We start from the raw sequence: 21,753 nt of genomic DNA on the forward strand, positions 1-21,753 counted from the left end.
GTTCATGTTGTCAGTTATTGTTCTCTTCAAATTGTGATGTCGAATTATCATCTTCTATCTACACGGGTGATTAATACAGTGAACTTAAGTATTGTTAAACTCTCTTATTATCCTATTTATAGTTGTCATTTATATTTACAATATAATTTTACATTTTATTAATTCGATATACAATAGGTACGCTCGATAAACATCGTTTATATATTCTCGTAGTTTATCTAATTTATAAGAGTTTTATTATTAATGATTTAGTCGATCCTAACAACATCAAGATCGATTTAGACTTGTGAAAAATCATAGTTCACGAATCTCTGTCAAATCTTATATATACGTAGTTAGAAACCAATGCGAACACTGAACGACTTAATTGAAATCAACGACATAGTAACATTAAATTAGGAAGTCAAATATAGTATAAATATATTATTATAAAATTTTAATCCAAATCCACAGGGCGAACGTTTTCGATAGATATTACCATCGAACACAACCAGTACTTTATGTCATCAATACCAGAAGAAGGTAAACAGCTAACGTATCGCCAAATGACCATTTAATTTCTTTAACCGGACATAACATATTTTACGCCTATGTTATGTGCCATACATTCATAACACAGGCTTATGAGCGCCTAATTCTAAAATAATCGCCTACCGACCATCTGACCATTTATAACTGGTTAAATCTCGTTCTTTAATGTTCGGGAACCACCATAAACTTGCCATTATCGAACAATATACTAATAATATTAATAATTTCGTTATTCATACATATGAGTTTTTTGTTTGACTATAAAAATAATTTGGGGATAATATAACTAAACAATATAATGAGAATTATAAGCTTATCCATTACATTGATGAGTTAAAAGCTCTGCAACGCTTACACTCGAACGTGAAGAATAGATTTAAACTAAAACTGTTCCTCAATATTTGTATTATAATGACATATTCTGAAGTAACAGAACAAATATAAAATAATTGTATTAATATATTAGTATATATTGCCTTAATAATTGCGGAACAGTAGTTCAATAATTTCCTTAATTCATGGTGTAGGAACCAACCTAGGTTTCTTCCAGATACCTGTGTAAATTTAAAACTTCCTACCTTTGACCTAAATTAGTTATATTCATTTATTTTAGTTGTAGTGAATACATATCGGTTTATAACACTGCACGAAAGGTCATCTTTTAATTGTAATTGCATTTAGTATTACATTATTTGTTAACTCCACATAAATAGACGGTAATAATGTAAGCAACGATAGAAATTAAATTGGTAAAGAGACATATATATTAAATATATATATTGATATCAAATCCCCACATATAATAAATATGTACATTAAAACAGAAAATAATGTTACATAAACAAATTATATTCCCCAATTAAAGTAATATGGTAAAAAGGTTTTTATTAACGCTTCAAACAACATTCATAACACAGAAAATAGCGTCCATGCTTGAAAACCTAAAACTAATTATACAATAAATATTTTTTGTTCATTGGCTTTTTATAATATTTGGTCGCTATAACGTGGCTTTGGTGATAAATTTAACATTATTAATTTAAAAATATAATTTCATCATGCTTGTTCATATGGTGTGAACTCTAATAATAAACAAGCGTAAGATTTTCAATTTTAAATTGTAAATTCCAATATCATATTAAATAGTACGATGTAAATGTCATTGAGTAATGATTTAAATTCTTGTATCAACTTCTCTAATATTACTTTCATCTGCCTGTCATAGTGTCACTTGATCATCATTATCACTTCAATATTAGTAGGTCACAATTCATTATGATTATACATAGTTTTATCCATTAAAAGATATAGTATTGTTTCTTCAAACATCAATTCGCCTGTAACTTTTCTTTCTTGCTGCATTGTCTACAGATTGTTTTTCTTGCCACTGTAATGTAAATTTATATCTGTATCTTTTATGTGGATAATAAATAATAAATCTATATGTCAAATAAATGTTGTCATATGTTTAGTCGTCATATGTGTTTATTGTCTTAGATGTTTGGACTTAATATTTTATTTATCAATTCTTTAAAAGTAATTATTTTTTTTTTGTAAAATTTATTCAAAATTAGTTCTTGTTCTATGTTGTATATAGCACAATAGATAAAGTAGATATTTCATTTCCACGCAGAATCGATATGCCTAAAACATTAGATGAAATTAGTTTTTAATGTATCATTTAATATTAAACAATTTAGTTAACGAAGTCATGATTGTATGGTTTGTACTTGTAACTAAGTTAGAATGATTTGAAAGTCTAACGGTTTCTGAATTGAGAATTGTTGATAGTTTGTTTTTTGCTTTACCTAATTCTAAAATATCAGTAAGCAATTTTTTTTTATTAATATTATACACATTCAATTCAGGAACTGATTCTATCAATTTATAATTTACTTGCATTTACTAACATTGATTATTAAAATTTTAGGTAGGCTGTACTCCAGAAATTCAACTTATCTTATTGGAACAACCGAATCTAATCCAAAGTTTGATAATTCGTACATGGGCTATTCCATTACCGTTGGAGATTTCGAAGGACCCGGCATCCAAAGTGTTGCAGTAGGTGTTCCTAGAGGAGCTGACTTAAAAGGCTTGGTTAGTTTAATTGATTCTGTTATTGGATTACTTTTTATATTAGAACAGTAATAATGAATATTGTTTTTCGATCATTCCTTTTTTTTACGAAAAATGTTTAGTTTTATTCATAATAAATAAAGGATTGCAAATTACTTGGATTTCGTACAGAAATATTGATTTTATTTGACAGTTAGAATAAGAAGCAAATAAGCTAACGGTCCACGTGATGGAAAGTAGTAACCGTCGCCTATAGACTATGACATTACAGAATACACTATTATGTCCATTTTACCCCTCAAGTGTGGCCATTTCTGAGGACTAATGTAATTTCACTGCCACATCCCATTCAAATCTAAAGTCAGCCATGCAAACGAATCTGTTTCACGGCAGAAATAAGAGTGAGACAGAGGTATCTATGCAGACGACTTTTATACAAAGTATCCCTTTGTTGAGAATAGCAACGATAAGGTATATAAAGTTAAAGCAAGAAAAAATGTTATTGTTTAAAGTCCACATTATAATTTAGTGTAATAGCTATCGGTTTAACTTACGTGTAATTTGCTTGAGAAAGCTCAACTAGTTTAGCGCTCGCGTCATAGCTGCTTAAGACTAAGGGTCCTGGATGGTTTCAAAATTAGTAGTAATTTATACATTAAGATAAAATTGTAAAATGTTCCAGGTTGTATTGTACACATGGGAATTGCAAGCCATAAAGAATCTGACTGGAAGTCAGATAGGTGCTTATTTCGGTTACTGTCTCGCCGCTGGTGACTTCGACGGCGACGGTGCTGATGATATCGTCATCGGTGCACCCATGTTTGTAAAACCCAGGAGCGATGGGTACGAGCACGGAAGAGTCTACATCGTATACCAAGGGAAAGACAGGGTAAGTTACTATACTATTGTTTTTTTATTTTCGTTTTTTTTTTGTTCTTGTTTTGTGTGCTACTGTGTGAGTTGCATGATTCTTTGAATAAATTATTTCTTTCTTTCTTTATTTTTAAATAATTAGCTAATCACAACTTATTACCCTCAAAGATTCTGTAGTTTTCTATCATCTTCTCAAAAGTTAACTATATTAGCTACGCCAAATATGAAATAAAAATATTTTTTTACTGAACTAGATGTTATTTTGCGGAAGTCCATATCACTGGTTATTTGTTTAGAATTATTTTGTTTAATTCCGCTACTATTAGTATGTATGTGACTGCCAACACTAAAAGATTGACCACCACTATTACAATTTTCGAGCGTTGGCAGTCACACACATACTAATAATAGTGGAATTAAACAAAATAATTCTGAACAAATAGCCGATATAAAGAAATAACACAAAATTCTACACGTTGTACCATGTTGCAAGTGATTGCAGATTACAAATTTTTTTACTAAGAACTGTACTGAATGAGATTTTTGAAGTTGAAATCCATATAATAAGCATTATTGTACTTAATATCATTTAAGTAACTGACAATGGCAATTAATAGGTAAATGTACTTTAAAATTAAACTAATCAGTATTGAAATTCCAAATTATATTTCTTTGTTTTCAGTCATACACAAAATACCATTCACGTACTGGGGAGGTGTCGAGGGGAAGATTCGGTTTGGCTGTCACGTCACTGGGTGACATCAACTATGACGGATTTGGAGGTAAATGAACTTGATAAAAAATAAAACAATATTACACCACTTTTTTGTCACAGTGTTATTTTTAACTCCTACTATTACTATATCCATTACTAACTCCAACTACCGTAACTTAATATAATTATCCAGTACAAAAGAAGGAAAGCTTTGAAATAAAGCTCTTTATCAGGACGCCAGGTCTGTGTGGTAATAGAATGCTAATATTTTACAACTGTAGGAAGAGATCTATGCTAAATAGTGGGACTATTTTATTTATTTATTTCTTATTGCTTTCCATAATATGGTTGGTAAATATTGAAACAAAACACGAATAAGATAAAGGTAGCCAAGTAGACTAAGTTTAAAGTTTCACTTTGCCTTGGTTCCTTAAAATCTCTTATAATATATGGATAATGCTTTAACATATAACGTTTATTACAGATATCGCAGTTGGTGCTCCGTACGCTGGTGAGAATGGTCGTGGTGTCGTCTACATATACCAGGGTAGCGTCGCCGGGATCCGTGAGAAATATTCTCAGGCAATTACAGCCGAAGAGGTCTCTCCGACGCTGTCCACCTTCGGCTTCTCATTATCTGGAGGCATCGATTTAGATGACAACAATTACCCTGATTTGGTTGTCGGCGCTTACAAATCGGACACTGCTGTGTTTTTCAAGTGAGTAGTTTTATAATTTGAGATCTTCTCATACTTGTTTTAAGATGGAAAATTTTGTTTTAGATGGAATAAAAACTTGATTGTTGCAACTATACTATTACTAATATACTGACTTATGATTTTTACATATACATATGATGGACAGACAATTATTTAAAATCCAATCTGCTGTGTAGAATGACTACATTCTAGCGATATAATTAAATTACACAAATATTAGTTTGTTTGCCATTTGTTACACATTGTATAATCATCGTTTCATCTAAAATGTTAAAGTTGGATGTACATGTATATCTTTATTTAGTTTTGTAATTAAATTTAAATAGTAAAATTTTTACTAAAAGTCTAGGAATCTGCACTCTATAGACTATCATTTTTGTTTTTGGAATGTGCTGTTTCAAATTTAAATATTCTCCTTACAGATCTCGTCCGGTCGTCCAAGTGACGGCTGAAGTGAGTTTCGCTGGTGAAAAGTACATATCGCTCACTGATAAGAATTGTTTGCTGCCAAACGGCACCAGCGGCACTTGCGCCAACATCATGTTCTGTCTCACATACAGCGGTGTCAATGTCGACCAACAGATCAGTGAGTTCCTTTTCTTTTATTTCAATATGTTTAATAATAAATGTAACATTAACATCAATAAAAAATACTTGTAATTCAGTTGTAATGTTATATTTATTTAGTATTTTTTTATTAATATTATTTATATTTTCATATTTAATAATATTTCGTAAATTTCTTCATAATTATATTAAGTTAAAATGAAAATATTAGCTTCCTTCAATAATATATTCTAGCAGGGAAATTTTATATTATTTCCAAAAAAAATATGGTGTAAAATAAATTGAGTTAATAAAAAATTAGAAGTGGTTATTTGATTAGGATTATTTTGTTTAATTCCGCTAACATTAGTATGTATGTGATTGCCAACACTTTAAAATTGACTATAACTATTACTACCAAAAGTTCCATAACCTTCCATATTAACCGTCTATCTTCGACTGCCATTTTGTTCGTATTTCACCTTTTCGTGCAATACGTGTTTCACCTCTAAATGAGGCATTTTCAGGCAAATTATTAAATCACTGCTCGGAGCCTATTCAGCTCCCAAACTGTGAAAGTTTGAATAAGAGAAGAGAACACTTAGTTCAGGAAAAATGGGGATTTTTTTTTTGTCATTTTACGTCAATTTCCTTTGTGAAAAATGTTTAATTTCAGTGTTCGAATACTCACTTAAAATTATACTAATAATTTCAAATTCACTTTGTATATTTTAACTCAGATCTCTTAATACGTCATAGTTTAAATTTTCTGGTACATTTGATAAACGTATATGATCTACTTAAGTAAGTTAAGTAAATAGGTTAAGTTTTATTGGTAGTCCTATTCAGTAAGTTTTGAGTCACACTCTGTATTCTTTTTTCCAAGCGGAGGGATATATCTGCTACTTCGGTGAGTGGTTGAAGTAGCGTCTGTTATCAATAAAATTTAAAATTCACCATCACCGTTAAAATTAGTGACTAAATTTATTTAAATTATAACTAGATTATTAAATTTTAGACATTTTTTCAAATAATTTTATATATTTAAGTTTGAAACGTATCTCGAACATTACAAGTTTTAGAGAGGTCCAATTATATTTTTTTATTATTACACAAAATTAAAATTACAAATTTATTTTGTACTCATTTAAATTTTTACTTGTATGTTTACAATTTATATTTTGAAATAAATATTTGTTAATTTGTTGGGATGTGATTAAAAATTTCATAAAAATGTCTAAAATTGAAACTACATGTTTGCTCACCATGGTGCTTTCGATGTTAAAATATCACTATAAAAGTAGAAAAAAAAAAAGAAAAAGTAACTGTTCGTATTATGTTTATTTATTAGTCGAATTTAAAACTAACTTAATATCAAAAGAATATTTAACTATGCAATATTTGATAGTAACACCTAGTTTCAAGTTTGTTTATGACAATTACCAAAAATTACATATATATTTTATGAACACTATAAAATAGCTTCTATTTTGTATTATATATAAGTATATATGAATTTCATAAATTATTTTTTAATTCAAAAATATTTATCTGTACTAATGTCATAAAACTACTTCGTCCACGAATCAGTACATTTCATAATATCATAAGAGTTTTAAAACTAGTCACGTATATAAGGCTACGTAAATCATAAACCATCAATTTACAGTAGAATAAAAACGGGGGGAAAGGGATTGTTAGTAATGGAGACTGAGAATCCCATTGCTAAAAATATACCCAACCAGGTCGACCTCCACGCGGTTCCCCCTGGAAACTATCATGGTTGATTCCTGATGAATTCATCATGATGGGCTAACTGGCCTGTTTTCATTCTCATCTATCAGCCTTCACTGGTGCTCCGCTAGCGTATCCCGTTAGCGCAGGCGGGGTTGCCATACCATTTTTACTCATCAAAAAAAAAAAAAGTAGAATAAAAACACAAAGTAATTATCAAATTAGCTGACTCGTTTTTTTTATCAGTGTTCTTTATGCTTACGCATATAATGTATCTTGACGTATTATTTAATAAATAAAATTAGTGTTTACGCATTAAAAAGATGCATACATTTATAATACAAAATAAATATAGAAGTTATAAAGGAATCACTCGTAACTATTTATTACGCAAAACTGTATGAAAAAGTTAATTTGTTTTTCTCGAAGCATTTGTATGGAGACACTCTATGTATATAATTTAAGTTACCACACTATTAACCCTCGTAATGTCGCTGCAAAAGATTGTCAATTAAATAGTACATTATTATACCAGACTTCGAAGTAACCGTGGAGCTGGACTCGAGGCAGAAGACTACGAAGCGACTGTTCCTGGAAAGCCGAGAGACGAACTATACGACGCACATTCTAGTCACCCAGAAACAACATTCCTGCAGGAACATCACCGCTTACCTTGATGTAAGTTGTTAAAGTTGCTGTATTTCGATCATTTGATTTGCCATTTGCAGTGAGATCAACTTTTTGAAATTTTTATTTTGCATACATATATATTAATGTAAGTTTTTAAATGAGATGGTAATGGAGTGGTAACCCTGCTTGCACTATCGGTATACGTTGGCTGGGCTCCAGTGGAGGATGATAGATGAGGATGAAAGCAGGTCAGTTAGCTCTGAAATAATGAATTAACCACGATGGTTTCCAGGGAGAATCATGTGGCGGGCGATCTGACAGGGTATATTGCTAGCAATAGTCCTGCAAAACCCCGCTACTAGCAATCCCTTTCCCCCCATATTAATGTAGATGGCCAAATCAAATTATAGTTTAAAGAGTATAATTATACCTTCATAGTAAACTGATAAGACACAGTGTTTCACAGAGGGAAATTATTCGTATGACTGTGTTTCGGTTTGAAGGGTGGGATTTGAATTTAAGGGTACAGAGGAATAACACCTGAGTCCTCAGGAATGGCAACGCATGGGGGTATCATGGGTGAAACAGTATAGTCTGCTATGTCCATGGTACTGCTCATGTCTATAGGCGACGGTTACCACTTTCCATCAGGTGGGCCGTCAGCTTGTTTGTCATTCTAAGTTGCATAAAAAAAAAAAAAAAAAAAAAAAAAAAAATAAGGGAAAAGGAATTGCTAATAATGGGAATAAGCTGCCAATTTGGTAATGATATTCCCTATCGCCAGGTCAGGTCGTACATGGTTCCAATAAAAACTTTTGTAGTAAATTTTAAGAGAATTCGTCAAGATGAGCCAATTGTTCTAACTTTATTTTATTAATACCAGAACAATATATCGAATATATATGTCCCCCTGGAAACTATCATGGTTAATGATGAATTCATCATGATGGGCTAACTGGCCTGATATCCGCCAGCATATTCGCATTATCACCCATCCATTAATACCACAAAATATATACTAATATAGGCGTGATGTCTATTCTATTATCATCAATTAAAAAAAAAAACAAAATTATTTTCCATTTATATCAATAGATTATTTCAACAATAATCGGAATCAGAATGCAGAAAAACTTGTTAATAAATATTCTAAACAGACACTAGACCTCTAGACAAGTGACAAACGAATTCGTCGATGGAATCGACATCGCTAGAGAGTTCGTGAGTTGGAATAAGTCATCCGGCGTTGCTATCTCATTCTGTCTCACGGACTCGCTAGCGGTGTCGATTCCATCGACGAATTCGCTTGCCACTTGTCTAGAGGCCCTGGTCGCATTTACGATTAAGGATGAAACAAAATTTCATCTTTAAAGTAACCATCCAAATATTATATTTACAGGAAGAGATACGTGACAAGCTAACTCCGATAGAAGCGAAGATGACCTATCGCCTGATAACGCAGCCGTCCGGTGACATAGTGCCGCCCGTTCTTGACCAGACCGAGAGCATCGTCCACACTGACTCGCTCAACATACAGAAGAACTGCGGCCCCGACAACATTTGTATACCGGACTTGAGGATGTTTGTCACCACGTGAGTAATCATTCAAATTCACACAGAATATCTTAACAGGGAATTCATACTAATAGACTGGAACCTAAATAGTCGGGTACAATGCAGTTTCAGAAGAATTTCGTCCCGCGAACGCTCAAGCTGTGGAACACGCTCCTTGCCGATGTTTTCTCTACGGACTATAGTATGGAGTTCTTCAAAAAAGGGTGTATTAAGGTTTCTTAGGGATCGAAAACGCGCACATGACTTTCTAGGTGCTGTAGGCGTCCATAGACTACAGTGACCGTATACCATCAAACGAACTGTATGTCTATTTGTCAGTTCTGTGATATAAAATAAGTGTTTAAATTATGAGAGTTTTCTATTCGTGAATTTGATAATGTCTACTAAAGAAACATAGGTCAAAAATTTACTTAAAATTTTTAGTGTACATACTATATTAGCTTAATATGGCTTATTAATAAGATTCAAAATTGAGAAATTTTTCCATTTCTTGTTCCTTTAGAAAAAGTGTTCAGTTTCACTGCTAGATAAGTCTTTAAAATGCTAATAATTTCAATTTTATCCTGCATATTCACGAAAGTATTCGTAATTTATAAGTATTACAAGTAAACCTAGTAAGTTTTTTCGCGTAGAATTCGTAAAAACCTATGGAACTTTATAAAACCCCGTGGGAATTTTCAAAAACGTGTCTTTATATCCTAAATACAAAACGTACTTTTTATATGCTAACACGCAGACAAAGCCACAGGAAACTGCTAGTCAGTAGTAATTGTAATAGTTTATAATTTGTTTATCCACAGCCCTGTCGCAAAATACCTTCTCGGTTCTGGCGAGAATATCAACATTGATATCAAAGTGGACAATTCGGGCGAGGACGCGTTTGAAGCCGGTTACTACCTTGGTCTCCCTGCTGGGGTCACGTACGCCAAGATGGAGAGGTTGGACAAGGACAACGCAGACGCACTGCCCATATACTGCTCCATGATGACCACGGCGCCGAGTGCGAACAGGACCTTGAAGTGTGACCTTGGCAATCCACTGGCTAGTGGACAGAAAGTGAGTTACTTGCTGCTCCTTACTGACAACCTGACTTATTTTCAACCGATTTCAAAAAGAAACATATTTGCAATTCGGTGGTATTTTTATGTTTGTTACCTCATTACTTCGTCAGTTATAAATGCTCTTAGCTTTGGAAAATTATTTTTATCTGAAAGAATATACTTAGGAACAGATTGATCCCATAAAAATGTTGTCAAAATCGGTTTAGTAGATTAGTTTCTGAATCAATATAACTTGTTTTGCTACATTTGAAGTCGATTTTTTTTTTCGTAGAACGCAATTTTAATCATTTATCTATTTCTGTTATTAGTTTTTGATAGGTTATCTATATTACGAATTTTCAATTAGGTACCTTTGTACATACTTATTTCATAAAAGAGTCCAGTATTGTTAATGACCAAAAGTTCGTCTTCAGTTTTCCAAAATCTTCGTTAATTGTTAAAGAAGGTTTTTCTAAACATATGTCCTATTTCCGATTCAGGTAAACTTCCGTATAATTCTGGAGGTGGACGCTCGCGTGAGGAAGCTGGTCTTCGACATGGAGACCAATTCGACCAACCCTGAACAGGGCACTAACTACGACAACGTCAAACACATGATCATTGATGTCGTGACTCGAGCTATTCTTTCTAATATTGGGTATGAATTTAAAAGATATTATTTCTTTAAGAGCATACGCAACAAGGATGGCAACGTACTTCTTATCTGTCATTTTCCAAAAACAATTGACTATTTTTCAATGTTTTCGATTGATTATTTAAAAACTGCTCTGTTAGCGAATATAATATATCCTTTTTAAAAAATATTAGCTGTGTAGCTCCAGCATAGAATAGGCTACCTCTTCCCATCTCATGGGTGTCGTAAGGTGCGGCTAAAAGAGGACGAGGGATGGGTGAGCAGCGCCCCTTTTAGTACATCTCCAAAGCCTAACTGCGGTTGCCAATCCGTCTGCCAAGCATGGCAACTACTGGCAAAATCCCCCAAGGGAGGGTTTGGAGGGTTTTACTAGTAGTGAACAATTAAAAGCTGATATGATGACGATGATTTTAATAAAACGCCCTTCTGTATGCTTCTGTATTATTCTAGCAGTAAGTTTCTGTTCTAATTAAGAAGATATAAAAGTCTACGCTTTTTCTTTTTACAGAACATCAGATCCACCTGAACTCCACTACAATGGCTCATTGTACCAATCGCAGGATTTGAAGGACGACACCAAACTCGGACCACAAGTGATACACAAATATAACATCAAGAATGAAGGCCCGTCTACTGTGAACGAGGCAGAAATCATTATCATGTGGCCATACCAGACTCTTGATGGTATGTAGGAACAACAGTTGTTATATATCTGGCGTCTCCATTATTAGTACTTCGAAAGAACGTCAATTTAATCATTTACCAGAGTGTGACTTCGTACAAAAGTCATTTGCTTGGGTACTTCTGTTCTATTCGTGTTTTTACCGTGAAGCACTTGTGTTGCATGGATGTGTTTCGGTTTGAAGGGTGGCATATGGCAATGGATTTACAGGGTTCAGAGGAATAACACCTTACTCTTTAGGAATGAGGATCATTTTTTTAAGCAACTTAGAATGGCAAACAATCTGACGGCCCACCTGATGGAAAATGGTAACTGTCGCCTATAGATATGAGCAGTATCATGGACATAACAGTATGTCATTTCTATTCATTAAAAATTGATTTTTTCTCAAATCAACTATTGCATCATTACAGGAGAGAACCTTATGTATATGCTGGTGCAACCACAGACGGTAGGCAACGTGAAGTGCGACATAGCGAAACATATAAACCCAGAAGAATTGTTCGTACAGACACCCTATGCGTTCTATCTTACCAAAGAGAAAGAAGGTGAGATGCAGTTATTACTTCTTATAATTTGTGACCAAATAGTGGACACTGCTGTAAACCAATATCTTCTTTGCAACTGCAGCGCTGTGTCTCTTATCTTTTCCTTTTTTACCAACTTTTACTCGCTTCCAACGTCCCCCGTTTTGTTTTCCTCAATCCTTTCTTCCACATCATAAGTGGCTGGTAACACCAACAGATGCATTTCCATACATGGGTTGACGTCAAGCAAACGGCTGGATGTAAAATCATAAACCAAAACATTGTGTAATATAAATAAAGACATATTATGCCGACCCCAAATAATTGGGGTGAGAGCAGGAAGGTGATGATTATTTTTAAGTCATATTCTGTTGACCATTAACCTGAGGGCTGGATGACATAACGTATATTGTGTGGCAGCAGTGGATGAGGTTAGGACAGAACTATTAGAAATGATATTAAAAATGATACAAACGTCCAGCTTAGCTTGATGCAGACTGATCAGATAGATAGATTTTCTGTCGTTTATTAATTTAAAAAATATTTGTGAAAATTTTGTAGTCTTTTATATTAATTGGGGGGACCCAATGATATGTAATAAATCACTACATATTTGTATTGTTATTAATGCATTTATTTAATTTTCAGCTATGTTATCTACCGATCTTTATAAGGAGTCTGAAATACTTGGTAGTAGCGGCTATTATGGACAAGGTGAGTTCGATAAACATCACAAAATTGATTGCTACTTCATAACAGAAAAATAGCTTCTTTCTTATGAGATGTATCTATTAATATAATCTTGCATCTTTACAGTGAACTGGGATTATAGTCAGTCTGGTGACAATCAAGCTTCGGTTGGGCAAGGTGGTGGTAGCTTCGTATCAGGGGGACAGTCTACCCATAGGCAGTTCGGTGTTAATCAGGGCTCCGGTGGACAGGTTACCGCTAGCAATGGCCACACTTTCACATTCAACAAGACATGGGGCGAGTCTTATGACCCAGGTTTGACAGAAGACGAACAAGAGCTGGTTAGAAGGAGAATTGCTGCGAAAGTAGCAGCTGGAAGTCAGGCTAGTGATTATGGAAGTCACAGTAGTCAGGGTAGCTATAACCAAGGCGGTTACAGTGGGGGAAGTCATGCCCAAGGCAATTGGCAGGTTGCCGAAGGTGAAGGTTACAATCAGGGTGGGAAGATCGTAAGAGTCAAAAACAGAACAATTACATATGATAAAGACGGAAATATTATATCACAGGTTGAAAGTAGTACTGAATACGGAGATTTGGGACATGAGGGTGAAGCTGGAAGCTCTTTCCATCTGTAAGTATAACTATATAATATTTTTTATGCAACTAAGAATTGTAACCATACTACCTGATAGAAAAGATAATCGTCACAGTGTCATAGACTTTATAGTATTCTTTGTGATGCCCATAGTGTACCTCATGCATTGACATTCCTAGTGTCTATGATTTAATGTCTGACTGCTCTGTGATTTTAATGCCATATTTCACTCTTCATACCGAAACAATCATGCCAGTATAGTTGTTCTGTGGCAGAGACACTAGTGGGACAGAAATACTCAAAGAAATGATTCTTGTGTAAAGTTTCCCTCTGGTAATCTTAATTTTATTGTGTAATTTTAATTTCAAACTATATTTTCAGTTACGGTAACAGAGAAAACAACCAAGGATCTAGTGGGAGCTACAGCCATAACTATGGACAAGGTTACTCTCAAGGATCTGAACATAGTCACGTGCAAGGAGGCAGCGGATTTGCTCAAGGATCTCGCCAATATAATCAGGGCTCCTATAATAGTCGTGGTTCTGGACAAGGGTTCGGTCATAGCTCGTGGGCTACAACTGAAACCGTCAATTCTGATGTCATGAAGGCCGGTTCTTCGACTTACCACAGTAATAGTGGCTTGACTGTCCTTGGTGATGAGGAAGAAGACAATATCGGGGGAATTGGAGCTTATGCAGCTCAGGATTCAAACAACGAGTTTAAATATGGAATCGCTGATGTTACAAATAGTGGGGGTGGTGCAAGCTCTCAAAGTGGGAGTTACAGCAATGGTGGTTATGCTGGCGGCGTTTCATATCAGGGTGGCCATGCTGGCGGTGGCAGTTACCACAGCAGTGGAGGTGCACAAGCGAGCAATAGCGGCGGGTACTATTATTCTTCTTCTTCACAATCAGGCAAGTTTTTAAATAAATTAATTATTTTACAATTATACTATAATTTCTTTTTACAACTAGCTTCCATTCAAAATTTTATATTTTGTTAGATAATAACTATTTTTGCTAGTGCCCTTTTACTACTACAAAAAAAAAGAAAGAAACAAAAAAATATTAGCTGTCACAATACGAAGAACTAGATGGAACAGTGTTAGTACTCTTGTAGAGTGTCGTAAGAGGCGACTAAGAGGTTTAAGGTGGAGAGTAGCAGCGTCCTTCTTAAAACAATACCGAAAGCCAAACTGCAGTTGCCAACCCGCCTGCCAAGCATGGCAACTACTGGCAAAAGCCTCTTTATGGGGAGAGCTATATTCAGCACGGGTCAGTTTACGACTGATACAACTATATGTGATTAATGTATTGAAATTAATCAGTTAAACTTGTGTTAAAACATATATTACTTGTAAAGTAACGTGATTAATTTTGATGCCAACGTTTTCCAGGTGGTCAATCCAGTATGCACGCCGAGAGCAGCTACGGTTCATCAGGCGGCAGGCGAGTATACAGCAGGCGGCGTCGTCAAGATATGGTAACTATTATTTTATATTTTTCTAAATATCTGTTTAAATGTATCAAGGGGAGTTTTAATGTAACATTGCCAGCATAAGTAGGTAATTTTGTTTCTCTTTGTTTCACTATGGACCATCGCAGCTATACCATTACCTTATGGTGTTCAGTTTGGAGGGTGAATATTAGCATTATTTATTGGAGCAATCAATAGGCCATTAATGTAGGTCCTTGGAATAGATGTCATGTAGTAAATTTATACAAAAAAGTCGAATTGTAAAACTTCTTGTTGTGATAATTTAAAAAAAAATTAATGATAGTTTAAGTTCTGGACAATTTGGTGTAATTATAAAAATACTTCTTTCCACAGGTGGATAATCAGTTGAAAGAGGTGTTAGAAAAATGTGAACAGAAATACAAGTGTGCAGTCGTGAGATGCAGGACTGGTGTCCTACTGAAGGATCAGGAGATCTGGCTCGCTCTGAGGTCCAGGATCAATGCTACAGTCTTAAACGAGGTAAGATTAATAGCTTATTTTTTTTTATACAACTTCGAATGGCAAACAAGCTGACGGCCCACCCGATGGAAAGTGGTAACCGTCGCCTATAAACATGAGCAGTACCATGAACATAACAGAGTATACTGTTTCGCTCATGATACCACCCATGTGTTGTCATTCCTGAAGACTCAGGTGTTATACCTCTGTATCCAGTAAATTCACGCCATATCCCACCCTTCAAACCGAAACACAGCCATGCAAACACAACTGCTTCACGGTTGAAACACGAATGGGACAGAGGTACCCAAGCAATCGACTTTTGTACAAAGTCTCCCCCTGGTGAGAAGAATTATTATTATTTATTAATTATATTAGAATAATGTGGTCCCGGCCCAGAATGGAACATCCCTTCGTTTCAAATTTAGTAAGAGGCGACTAAGGAAATTTAATTGTTGAGGATTGAGCAGTGATGCCCCTCTTAAAACCTCAATAAATCTAAACTGTGTTTGCCAATCTATCTGCCAAGCATGGCAACTACTGGTATAAGTCAACAAGACGAGGCGTAAGTTCAGCAGTTGACAGTTAACGAATCTTTGAATAGAATTTATCGTTAAGGAAGGGAAAGAAGTGTATTTAAAGTGGTGCATTTAATTTAGCTGTCCTATTGAGTCTACCTGTCCTATAGGACGAGAAATCAAATATAACTTTTATGAGAATTTAGAACACTTATTTTTTTTTTATTTATTTTACATATTTATAAATCTTTTCTTTATTACAAATATATAATATATTTATAATATGAAATAAAAAAATTAATTTTAATTCTGTAAAATTTTCACTTTTTAGTACGAGTACCATAATATATATTTATTTGCCAGAAATATATATTTTTTTTGCCTTACTCTTTGGATAGTGTATCTTTCTATTATTGGAAGTCGTTAAAAGACCACATGATTTCAAATCATTATTTCATTAAGTTCGTTTTTCGATCTGGACGAAAGAGGAAACAAATATTGGCTATAAACATAAATTGGCTAGGGATTAAGTATTTTGGATTGTACCTTTTTAATCTTTGCCTGGGTTCTCATAACGCAGGGTATCCTGGCTTGGGGACCAGGCGATAGATGTGATTGTGTGCCACTCATTATATTATTATATCAGCCGTTAACTGGCCATTGCTAAACTTAGACCTTCCCCATAAGAGAGGTTTTGCCAGTAGTTGCCACACTTGGCAGACGGGTTGGCAACCACAGTTAGTTTTTAGTAATGTCCCATTCGTGTTTTAACCGTGAAGCAGCTGTGTTTGTGTTTCGGTTTGAAGGGTGGGATATGGCATGAATTTACTGGGTACAGAGGAATAACACCTAAGTCCTCAGGAATGGCAACGCATGGGAGATATCATGGGCGAAATAGTATACTCTGTTATGTACACGGTATTGCTCATGTCTATAGGCGACGATTACCACTTTCTATCAGGTGGGCAGTCAGCTTGTTTGCCATTCTAAGTTGTATAAAAAAAATTTTTTTTGAATAGGACGTTACTTCCCATCGCTCGACCATTGAGTTTTCTTAGTCGCCTTTTACAATACATACGGAAAAGAAAGCCTGGCCTATTCTATGCCGGGACTACACGGCATGTGTGGCACTTATTAATAATTTTAATTAATGTCTCCAGATCTCCAGGGAGCGCCCAGTCAAGCTATCAACGCTAACAGCCGCTCGAGTCACATCACTGCCAACAGTGGGCCGGCCGCAGGACCAGTCGTGGAAGATAGCCGAAGCTAATACTGTGATCACACCGCAGCTGGAAGCGCTTGAAAGCGGTTCCATACCGCTGTGGGTTGTGGTGTTAGCTGCTGTTATTGGCGCTTTACTCCTGCTCTTACTAATCTATGCTTTATATAAGGTAATTAAATTAAACTTAATTTTTAATTGAAATTTAGTTAGCTTTTACCCGCGTCTGATCGGGGAAAAAGTAGTCTATGCTCTCCTCCATCCCGTATAGTACGTATATACCAAGGGTTGCCAGAAGTAGCCGCGTTTGGCAAGTGGTATTTTTTAATAGATGATAATGGAATAGTAACTCCACCTGCGCTATAAGTATACGCTGGCGGAGCACCAGCGAGGAAAGATGGATGACGATGAAAGCAGGTCAGTTAGCCCATCGTGATGAATTCCACTAGAATTAACCACGATGGTTTCCAAGAGAAACCGCGTAGATGTCGATCTGATAAGGTATATTGTTAACAATGGGTCAGTTAGACCCCATTACTAACAATCCCTTTCCCCCCTGGCAGGCGGGTTGACAAAATACCATAAATCATCAGAGAATATTTTTTTACGTGTAAGTGTTTATACATTGGTTTACGCTGACGGGGTACAAGTAAGGGTTGATAAATGAGGATGAAGTTAGGTTTATTAGTCTATCATGACAAATTCCCCAAGAATTAGCTGAAATAGTATTCAACTTTCAGTTTAGATAATGTAGCAGGTCTACCTCGATCTGATAAAAGCTTATTACTGACTATAAAACTGTTACTTTCCATTGCTAAGAATTCCCCGCAGGACTATGGGAATTGTTATCCTCTTTAGCGTTGCTAATCATATAAAAACAATCGTTCCAGTGTGGCTTCTTCAAACGCAACCGCCCCTCGGATCACGCCGAGCGGCAACCACTGAACAACCACGACGAGCACCTCTGATATCCGACCACCGACCTCGGGCTGACGAGCGACACGGGCGGCACCAGCACCGCTAGCGACTCCTCCACGGACGCCGCCAGCGACGTCACCAGCCGCGATTCCACCAGCCTCGACCGGTACTGACGGAACAAAGTACTCGTCTATAGATTCTAGATTGTTCTCCAACACTAACATTTCCAAGTGTTGCAAGTATTAAAATATTCGAATTTCAAAAACACGCATAAATTTATATGGTAGATGATTCAAATGTTGCAAGCAATAAAAATATTCGAATCTCGAAAACATGCAGAGGTTATTTCATATAGTAGATGAATAATGAATTGCTGAATTCATCTCTTAAAATGATACGCACATAATAAATAATCATTGTATTAAAAATCAGCACTGCCCTTATATTGACGAAACTGGAAAATGAATTTGTGCAACCATTTAGTAGTATTGAAATAATAAAATGAATATTCATAGTTTTGTATAACTTCTTGTAATATACCTCTGTCTAAAATATCAACATCGATAGGTATCATAAAAAAGCTAGTTTGTAGTGTAAAAATTTAAAATTTAATGAATGAACGTTTTTTTGTTCGATATAATGTAGGTCTGTTACTGATTTGAGTATTTTAAGTGTTGCAAGTAATAAAAATATTTGAATTTCGAAAACATGAGAGATGTATGGTAATTTTATTATAACAGTGTTTCTAAAACAATGGTATAAATTACTGACTTATTCACTTCAAATATAGAGCAGACAATGGTAATTTTATTAAAAAAAATCAGAATAAGCAAAGGAACAAAGCCGTGCATATAGCCAGATTGGCTATATGTACGTACTATATGTACTTTCAAATACTATAAATTAAGGAATCTATAGATTGTCTTTGTTTAAGTTAAAAATTAACTACATAGCTAATTTTTTGAGGTTGGTGGAATTTACACAATTTTCTAACGGAGATTCTTTTATATTGGATACTTATATTACAAAAACTGACAACTTGCAATTACTAAAAAAAAAAAAAAATCAAATTGTACACAATAAAAAAAAATAGTATAAAGACGTATAAATATTCCAGCTGGTGCGATAGTGCCTTACTCGAAGAAATTAGTGCCTTAAACTTTTTTAGGCATTAAAAAAGTTTAATAGGTAAATTTTTCACGATATTCCCAAGCTGTATATAAAATATTATTTCGTTGTAATATATTACTAGTCACGATATTAAATACAATTATTATTAAACTTGTTGGGTCGCCATACTAGTAAATATTTAAAATAAAAGCGAAAAAGTATATGTGAGAAGGGATAAATCTCAAAGTGTGATACTGTAAAAAGTGTGTCTATTAAATGTATGGAAGTGTAGATTGTCTATGTTACCATAGCGCGCGTCTCCAACTTTTACTTCAATGTGTGTAACCATGTTCAGACATGGTGCTCTGTTTGTGTTTGTGAGGACACGTCTCTAATGGCGATCCGGATAGAGGAGGGTTATACTTCTTGGTCGATATCTTGTAAATATTTTTACTCGCACATTTTTAATTCTTTGAATTTTGGAGGGGCGTGGTATGTTTTTATAGACAATCTATAATTGAGAAATGTGATTTATGTTTAAACTAATTAAGTTTATTTTACTAAATGAGATGACATCTTCACGTGTATTTATATATGAATGTGAAATAAGATATATTTATTAATTTACTATTAATGCTTCAATAGTTTTAACTATAAATTTAATTTAGGAGGCATTGTTGTAATACCTACATGTTTTTGAATAGGTATGTAATGAAGGATTATTTCAAAATAACAGTGGAATTCTAGCTTTGAATTTAAGGTATATATAGGATAGCAATAATGTTTTCAATTGTAGTTTTGTAGTTAATGGACTGTTTTTGTAAGGCCATTCTAATTTATTATATTAAATTAAGTTTTCACCTTCTCGACTTATGTCCGCTTTAATAAATACCCTGTCCTCTAACCTATAGGAAAAAAAGTACGTATGTCCTCTATTGACAGTTTCTAAGTCCTTCCACTACCTTGTCCTCTCTTTTAATGAGTGTTTATTGAATTTGTAGATTATATATATTTTTTTGTTATATTATATTATAAATTAATTGACAGTTATTATATTTAAAAATCGAACAGAACACGGAATTATTTTGATGTGAAATTAGCTAAATTTAAATTATATAAGTAATTAATTATATTAGAATGGCTTTTACTTACATTACATTACATATAGGTAATAAATTACTCAGTATGCCTTCATTAGCAATATGTACAGCAAATTATGTATGTTGTATATACATTTAAAATGTAAGTACATATAAATGAGTATAATTATATGAAAGCGTGCCTTCTGAAACTGCCAGTTACTACTTAATATATTAATTATATTAATAATAATATTTTATAATTCAATTATTATTAATAGAGGATAAATTATTAAAAAAAAAACACATATTTATTGATAGATCTTTGTTCTAATCTTACGGAGGAAACTCCATAAGGTTACAATAGTAAACTTATTAGTATATATAATATATATTTTTTAATTAGTTTTTTTTTTATTCAATTTTTTTTAATATATTATTATGAATACGTAACTATATATAGATTTTAAATTATTCTCTATTAAAAACAATTGAATTAGTTATATATATCTAATAACAGTATATGTAGGTAATATATAATATAATATATATTTTTGTAACATATTTTTTTTCACAGAAAAATATCTTTTTAATGTAAATACACTTGGAGGTTGTAAGTTTATTTTCTAAAAGTTGTACTTAATAATTTTAAGTGGTGTCCTATGTGTTTTTTTTTTATCATTTTCTTATTTTTTTTTTCTTTCTCTTAAATTCTACTTTAAAAAAAATATATTATTGAAAATAGTTATAGTTCTGTGAAAAAAATTTTGTTACAAAAATTATATAAATATATCAAAAAGATTTTTGATAGAAAACCGCTTCTATTTTAGACTAGTGGAGTCGACTAAACCATTAGTTGCCATAATTACGAATAATAGTAGCGTAATGTATTTTGGTTGTTTGTATCGGTAACTCATTTGCATTTACCAAAAATTTTTTTTTTAATAAAAAATTGTTTTTTTTTTATTAATTTAATTTAAACACTTTGTTTTATTTGTTTAATGAATTCCTGATCATTTTAGGTATTTTCTATTTAAATTAAATAACAAAATTTAAAATAATATGCTCACGACTATATTCATAATGGGGTCAAAGGTATTATTTCTAGGAGAATAATTTAAAACTGTTTTCCAAAAAAAAAAACTTACTTTAATTGTGGCAAAACCAGTTATTTTGATTTGGCAACTAAACTACTAAACTGATTTTGATAAAACTTCAATGAGCCCATTCTATAAGTATATCCCTTCAGATAAAAAAAAAAAAATAACTCAGCAAATTGGTTTTCAACTGGCACAATTATGAGGTGACAAACAAAAATCAACCTAATTGAGTACTTCTTACTTTTTCAAATCGGTTGAAAATGTC

The 21,753-nt window shown here is 33.5% G+C and overlaps 1 protein-coding gene across 4 annotated transcripts in view; it reads left to right on the forward strand.

Moving 5' to 3' along the window:
- The window catches only part of LOC113517599 (integrin alpha-PS2-like), a 176,776-nt gene extending 155,407 nt beyond the window's left edge, over positions 1-21,369 (forward strand). For 2 of the 4 annotated variants that reach the window (XM_052901488.1, XM_052901489.1), the window contains 19 exons: positions 454-522; positions 2,462-2,628; positions 3,290-3,496; positions 4,163-4,262; positions 4,680-4,914; positions 5,337-5,500; positions 7,730-7,872; positions 9,224-9,417; positions 10,200-10,455; positions 10,940-11,097; positions 11,603-11,778; positions 12,190-12,324; positions 12,952-13,017; positions 13,120-13,624; positions 13,970-14,502; positions 14,985-15,070; positions 15,419-15,565; positions 17,223-17,453; positions 18,172-21,369. In XM_052901488.1, coding sequence (XP_052757448.1) covers positions 454-522; positions 2,462-2,628; positions 3,290-3,496; positions 4,163-4,262; positions 4,680-4,914; positions 5,337-5,500; positions 7,730-7,872; positions 9,224-9,417; positions 10,200-10,455; positions 10,940-11,097; positions 11,603-11,778; positions 12,190-12,324; positions 12,952-13,017; positions 13,120-13,624; positions 13,970-14,502; positions 14,985-15,070; positions 15,419-15,565; positions 17,223-17,453; positions 18,172-18,249 — 3,650 coding nt within the window. In that variant the 3' untranslated portion in view covers positions 18,250-21,369. The remainder of the gene's footprint in view (positions 1-453; positions 523-2,461; positions 2,629-3,289; positions 3,497-4,162; positions 4,263-4,679; positions 4,915-5,336; positions 5,501-7,729; positions 7,873-9,223; positions 9,418-10,199; positions 10,456-10,939; positions 11,098-11,602; positions 11,779-12,189; positions 12,325-12,951; positions 13,018-13,119; positions 13,625-13,969; positions 14,503-14,984; positions 15,071-15,418; positions 15,566-17,222; positions 17,454-18,171) is intronic. The other 2 variants (XM_052901490.1, XM_052901491.1) reach the window with 1 other exon arrangement.
- The last annotated feature ends 384 nt before the right edge of the window (positions 21,370-21,753 follow it).

This window comes from Galleria mellonella, unplaced genomic scaffold (assembly GCF_026898425.1).
Source record: "Galleria mellonella isolate WM207_F2 unplaced genomic scaffold, CSIRO_AGI_GalMel_v1 utg78, whole genome shotgun sequence".
NCBI lineage: Eukaryota > Metazoa > Arthropoda > Insecta > Lepidoptera > Pyralidae > Galleria > Galleria mellonella.